This window comes from Cyprinodon variegatus, unplaced genomic scaffold (genome assembly GCF_000732505.1).
Source record: "Cyprinodon variegatus isolate N-32 unplaced genomic scaffold, C_variegatus-1.0 Scaffold1535, whole genome shotgun sequence".
NCBI classification, from domain to species: Eukaryota; Metazoa; Chordata; class Actinopteri; order Cyprinodontiformes; family Cyprinodontidae; genus Cyprinodon; species Cyprinodon variegatus.
This window is the reverse complement of record NW_015151988.1, coordinates 419-6,983: the sequence shown is the minus strand read 5'-3', so window position 1 is coordinate 6,983 and position 6,565 is coordinate 419. Positions and strand designations below refer to the sequence as shown.

Sequence of the window (6,565 nt, the reverse complement as noted above, 5' to 3'; positions counted from 1 at the left end):
AGAGAGGGAGAGAGAGAGGGAGAGAGAGAGAGAGATAAAAAAATATCGGGGTTTTAGTTAAAGCCCGTTGCTTATCGTCTGTTAGTCCTTGACGTTGTCATTTGTTCCTTCAGAACGTCTCAGAGGTTGTCTGGACTCCTGGAGGCAGGGTCAGAATGTGCAGCGGTGGCGCCGGACTCTAAGGAGAAAGCTGAAACCCAGGTGGATCCTCTCCCTGCGCAGACGTCGGCAGCAAAAGCCTCACCGCCTGCAGGAAACCCGGCAGGTCTCCCCACAGACTCCTCACCGTGTCCCACCGAGGGGAAGGACGCCACGCCATCGCACCTGCGGACAGAACAGCTCCCCGCCATGGAGTACTGCGTGCTGCTCTTCTGCTGCTGTATCTGTGGCTTTGAGTCCACCAGCAAAGAGAGGCTGATGGAGCACATGAAGGAGCACGAGGGCGACATCATCAGCATTATCCTCAACAAGGAGCAGCACCAGCAGGAAGCAGAGGCTCAGGCCAGCCTCTAGAGGGCGCAGATTCTCTGCTGTGCCTCACAAACAGCACAGATTCAGGAAAAGTAGGAAACGGTTCTTCAGAGGAAGGTTATTTTAATCCGTTAATATTTATGTCAAATCATTTCATTTGTAGGAAGCTTTGCTCCAAGTATGAACAGTAATAAGCTCGCCCATCAATAAGCCCCAGCCTGCCTGCAGAGGCTGAAAAGATTTCAACATTTCCTCCCTGATTTCATCCACTTTATACGATGGCAGCTCTTATATTCCTACTGTAGTGTTGAAGTTGTTTCATCCGACCATATTTAAGGTTTTATTTGGTCACCAGTAAACCTCCATCTGTGCCTAAAGGATCCGATTTCCGTTTGAACTGAAGGAATCCGTTTGTTTTTATGTCCTTTAGCTGCCGGAAGACAAGACTTCTTCTTTTCTTTATTTTAGTCAAAGTAACGTCGTTTTACTTGATGCATGGTTTATAAAGTGGCTTCTTTAAAAAGAAAAAAGGAGGAAATGGAGGAATGACGTTTTCTAACAGTAATAAGTAATGACTGAGGTTTAGCTTGAAACGGCTGTTGATGAACGGAAAGATTAAAAAAAGGGAAGTTTTTTTTGTTTTGGTTTATTTTAGAGCCGATGTTTCATCTGCTGGTGCCAAGGTTGTACAGTAGGAACACGTTTGTATCACGTTTGTGGTGCTATGATCCTTTTTAAAGCTAAAGTTTGAATGTATTTTTATAACCCTCCCCCCCACACACACACACACACACCGTTTCTGATTTGTTTGTAGTTTAATATTATTTGTATTTTAAGTTCAAACCTTGTGACCGCAGCATTTAGGAGCTAAACACTTTGAAATCACGCCTTTCTCAGTGTTTTGCCACCTTATTCGTGTTACCCATGATGCTTTGCTTGAACTGTGTTCGGCTTTACCAAGTGTAAAATCCAGCAGACCGAATGTGGGACTATCAGCTCTTCTGCTGCGTTCAGACTGCAAGCAGCAGAAGCAGCTAGTTTTCATGCAAAGTCGGGGGTTGACTCACATCAAGGTGCAGCAAGCAAACCGCAGCGCGATTTGAGAATATAAAATAACAGAGACTAATAATAACAGGAGGTGAAATGTAGCTCCAGACTAGCAGGGCGTGTGGTGATGTCATCAGTACGCTTCTGTCCCAGTTGACCCATATTTATGCTGCGTGCTCCCGTTCTCCCAGAGTCCACACTTTCCTGTGTTCTTCTCAAGAACGTACTTGGAGAGGACACAAGTCCGTACTCACTGTTCTTGTGAATTGAGAAACGGCCTCAGCGTACGCTCTGTCGCCTAGCAACCGTGACAGTTTACACACAATTTGTCGGACGCATAACGAGGAGTCTTCCAATCCGAATATACCTTGGTGCCGCGTAATGACGTAATCTGACCTTCCGAGGACGCAGTCGCTCGATCCAAACACACCGTCTGCGTTGAAGTTTCACATTCAGTAACTAAAGTGTTGCGTTACAGCAGCCATTTATAGTTTAATAGGCCTGTTTTTTTCTGACAAGTTCAAAGTAGAAAACAGTTTCTGATCCACAAATCTTTCCATCATATTGCGTACGTCATACATCAGCTTACATGTTCTCATTAATACCAGCGTCCAGGATAAAGGTTCTGTGTGGTCCGGTGGAGCTCGCCTCTCTGAACCAATCAGGAGGCCACAGAACTGAACCTAAACTTTACTCCTCCTTGAAATGAAAAACATTTAGATTCTTTGCAATAAGCTTATAACACCAGTTTGATTAGGTTTAAATCGGTTCCATTCAGGTTCAGCTCAGGAAGTTCAGGTTCAGCACTTCACTGGACAGAACCAAGACTTTCAGCTGGACTCTTGAGTCCATGAAGTTAACCAGAACCTCCAACCTGTACTTTAGTTTATAATGATTTACAGTATCGATTTTTTACATGAATAAGGAGGGTTAAACTCTGGAATCTGATTATTCTCTAAACATAAATTGCCTGTAAACTCAACTAAAGACCAATTTATGTTTCTGACGCATAGCCTGTGCAACCGTCAAATCTGTCTCTGTGCGCGACCACGCCCCACCCCTGCGCAGAAGTTCTGCAACCGTCGTTGTGCACCTCAAAAAATCCTGACTACGCGTCGGACGGTGGCAAACCTGAGCAGACGAAAAGCAGCTGTGATTGGTCTTTGATATGCCTTTCTGGCTGTCTGTGTGGTCGTCCTTCTCCATTCGGTGCCAGGGGGCGTGCCATTACAATGGACAACTACGGCGAAAGGTTGATCGAGGAGGTTCGGAAATACCATCCGTTGAAGTTTTCCTGAGTTCTCCAATAGGCTTCCCCTTGCACTTTGGCGGGAAACTGCCGTGCGTCCTTAGAATTTTCAGACAGATGGTGCAGAAGCATAGCAGCAAAACTGGTTCGCAACCAGATCCATGCGACATTTGATGTGTGCGGTTGCAGAAGTCTAATCTGCCCTTAAGTCCTCACATCAGGTCCCACCTGAACGTCTACAACCCATCATCTTCACCAGAGCTAAAAATAACCCCTGGATCAGCTGAACCAGCAGCTCGCTGCGGTCAGGGAGCCCTCAGGGTTTAGACCATCTGGGTAAACCCTTGAATAGAAGCAGAAAATCCAACATTTGTTGAATCTGTTGCCCATTATCCTTTTTTGCCATTGTATCCTTCCACCCATCATGAAGAAGACTACACATCTGAAAGGATGTGTCCAAAAGTAGAGCGTAGCTCAGTTTAACTGGTTTTATTCCTTATTAAACCCGTCTCCGTTATCTGCTACACCCCACTCCTCGAAGCAATGCTTTGAAAGGTTTTTCTAACTGAAGCTCGTGTTGCTAGCACACCGATTGTAAACATGAATAACTGACACTTCTACTATCATAGATATATATTTATTGATAATGTGTTGTATATTTGGTGCGTTTGAGCACTTGGATATTCCTTCCGTTATTTTTCTCCCCATAAGCTCCGCTCAGCACCACAACCACATGGCCTTTCTTCTGTGCCGTATTTTTGTTAAAAATCAGTGACCTCTTGCCTGTTTTGGATTTTGTCTGTTTTTTGTTTAGTTTTTTTTTTAGTTTTTTTTTTTTGTTAAAGGATTTGTTTAAAGAATTAGAATTTTCATTTTATTCTGAAAGCTTTGAATGTCCCTGATCCTCAGCAGCCCTTCTGTCTTTTTTCAGGGCAGTTAACGCAGCACTCTAAGGTCCTGATCTACCGAAGTTTTTCCAAAAAAGTTAAAAAACAATCAACTGGGCTTTGTTGCCAAGTTTGAAGACGTTTCGCTGCCCATACCTCTTCACAGGTGAACAGAAAACCTCGCCTATTCAGCCAGGCCAACAGTTCCCTTTAAAAAAAAACCTTTCAGAGACATAGGCAGGTATGGGGCATTGCAGACTAACAGGAACCCAAACGACCCCCATTCCAAAGGAGTGGACCCATTTGTCAGTTCTAATTTGCATGTTTTCTAAACTAAAACAAGATTTTGATGGGCTGCTATATAACAGCCTCAAACTCCACGCTATTCCTGAAATTTTGAATTAAAAAAGCTTCCTGGATGGAAAAGAAAACGTCTTCAAACTTGGAAACAAAGTCCAGTGGATTGTTTTTTTTTGGAATGTCTATGACCTGGATGACTGAGAATCTTCACCAGCATACTAAAAGTCTGCCTATAAAACGGGGCTAACTTGACTGCACAGGAAAATGTGATCCACTAAACAGTCGCAGCCAGAACTGCATCTGGAATTGTTTGAAGGATGCGTGCAAGTAGAATACATAAAGGTCTGCAGGCGTGGTCAGAAGGAGGCATTAGTAAGTTGTACACAGGAGAGATAATTCATGTCCATGTAAACTAACCCAAGGCCCTGTTATATATGACAAGATAATGGCTGCTCTTTGGCTGTAGAAACCTCCAGTCTAGAAGCTATAGTTATTGCTAATCAGCTGTTTGACAGATGTATTTTCCCACTGGAATTCTTTGGCAGTATCAATAAAAATGTGTTTCTATAGCACCCATTCACAACGCATGTCATCTAAGGTCACTTTCCAGAAACAATTCATACTGTCTGTTTCTGAGGAAAACAAGCTGATTGCATCCAATCATTGGCCATTTCTCATGCATACTTCTGCGTTCTCCATAAGCATAACATTAGAGTTTGAACTAACAGATTCTGCAGAATGGGAGAATAGAGATAGATTGAAGCAGAATAATGAAAAGGGGTCCCTATATCCACCAGCAGTCTAAGCCTATAGCAGCAGTCGGTACACCCGTTCCACCATCGCCAGGTTAAGTGTTAAATTTACTGACTGTAATTTACTGGGACTAATTTCAGTGGCAATGGCACTAATTTGTGTTCCACCCACATAAGTAGTTGCGGTGAATAACATATTGTTTAAAGGGGCTAAAGTCCTCTGCCTGTTTCCTCTCCACATTGCCATCATACCTGCCATCTGTGCGCAGTGCTGTTCTATGTTTCGGCTGATTTCCAGTCACCAAATAATCCCCCTCTGTCAATCTGTTAGTATAAATAGTCTCAGTAGATCAGGGCCTAAGTACATAACACTGCCTCAATGTTTGATTACTCACCAGAACTTAAATGCTTATATTTTTAACCCCAAGAACTGACATTTCTGCAAATTGTAAAATATTTTCATAGATTGTTTGTTAAATGTTTTCAAATAGCTTTTGTCATCATTTATGATCAACTTTTTAAGAGAGATCTCTGTTTTCATCGAGCTGTGTGCGTTTGAACCAAAGGCCATGTCTGCTCTGAACCATATATTTTTACGCCCGTATCAAATTTTGTAACAGTCAACAGGAAAGCTTCTCAGACTGTAATGTGACACTTGCTTTGTTTGTATTTATTTTTGAACATCCCACAAAGTGTTATTTTACTTTGCCATTGTATCTTTTGCTAATAAAGATTGTAAAACGACTGCAGTTTAAATGTTTATTACAAGTTCAATTGAGTTTATTTATATAGCGTCAATTCATGACGCATGTCATCTCAAGAGAGCACATCTAGCCAGTCTCAGTCAGAGAAACAGGACTACACTGAAAAACAGGCCAAGCTCAAACATCTTTATACAAAGGTGTTGATGGCAGCAGCACAGCTGATATTTCTCTCCAGGATGGAGTCACAGCCAAACAGGAACAGAACAGATAAAGCTACGATGAGAAAAAGCAGAGAGAGCAGAATGTTAGAGATTGAACTAATAGATTCTGCAGAGTGGGAGAAAAGAGAATTAAGGAAAAACTGATCCCTTTGTCCTCCAGCAGTCTACGCCTATAGCAGCATGACTATAGAGATAGGTCAGGAAATGAGTCTTTTAAATGAAAAAATATGCCAAACAGAAACTTAAGCTGTGAGAGTTTAAGGGGAAAATAGGAAAAGTCAGAGCAACTCATGGATAGCAGGCAGAGCACTGAAAGTTTATTCCATGGAAGATAAATAATCCAGTTTTAAGAAAAATGTGGAAGAATTGAAGTTTCCCTTTATCATTTCTTGGCTGTTTTAATTATCTCTACTTTAGTGTTTTTGATTAAGCAGAGCGTCTAAGTAGTAATCCCTGATGACGTTCTGTTGCTGCTGGTATAGAAGTCTGCTTCCTTGGGTAACTGAACACCAAGCAGGATGGCAACTCATTTATCTCTGTAAAGGCAGCAGGATAATAAAGGACGCAATTAAAACTTCCCACAGATCAGAGAGAGAGAGCTGCAGCGAACTGAGGGCATCACCAAATTCACCATTAGGGGCCAGTTTATTGTACTGGTATTTAAACTGGAATCAACTACTTCGATCAGGTGAGGCTAAGCTTTTAATCAAAACTAAGGTTGCAAAGGTGAACGAGCCACAACTGGAACATGCTGATGGACTCCATCATCCTCTTTACAAACCAGAGAGTGTTCGACATAACAGAGTGTGGTCAATGTGGTGTTTTTTGTTTACAAATGATTAAAAAATGGACAATGATTAAAAAATTTATGAATTAGAAACACTTTAGATGACGTTAGACCATCAGAATCTACCGAGCCCAGATCTATAGAACG

General features: G+C 42.2%; 1 protein-coding gene across 1 annotated transcript in view; it reads left to right on the top strand.

Annotated features, from left to right (window-relative positions):
• znf507 (zinc finger protein 507) overlaps positions 1-5,445 on the top strand; it is a 31,705-nt gene extending 26,260 nt beyond the window's left edge. Inside the window, exon 7 of the mRNA XM_015403654.1 lies at positions 114-5,445. Coding sequence (XP_015259140.1) covers positions 114-513 — 400 coding nt within the window. The 3' untranslated portion in view covers positions 514-5,445. The remainder of the gene's footprint in view (positions 1-113) is intronic.
• Positions 5,446-6,565: the final 1,120 nt, after the last annotated feature.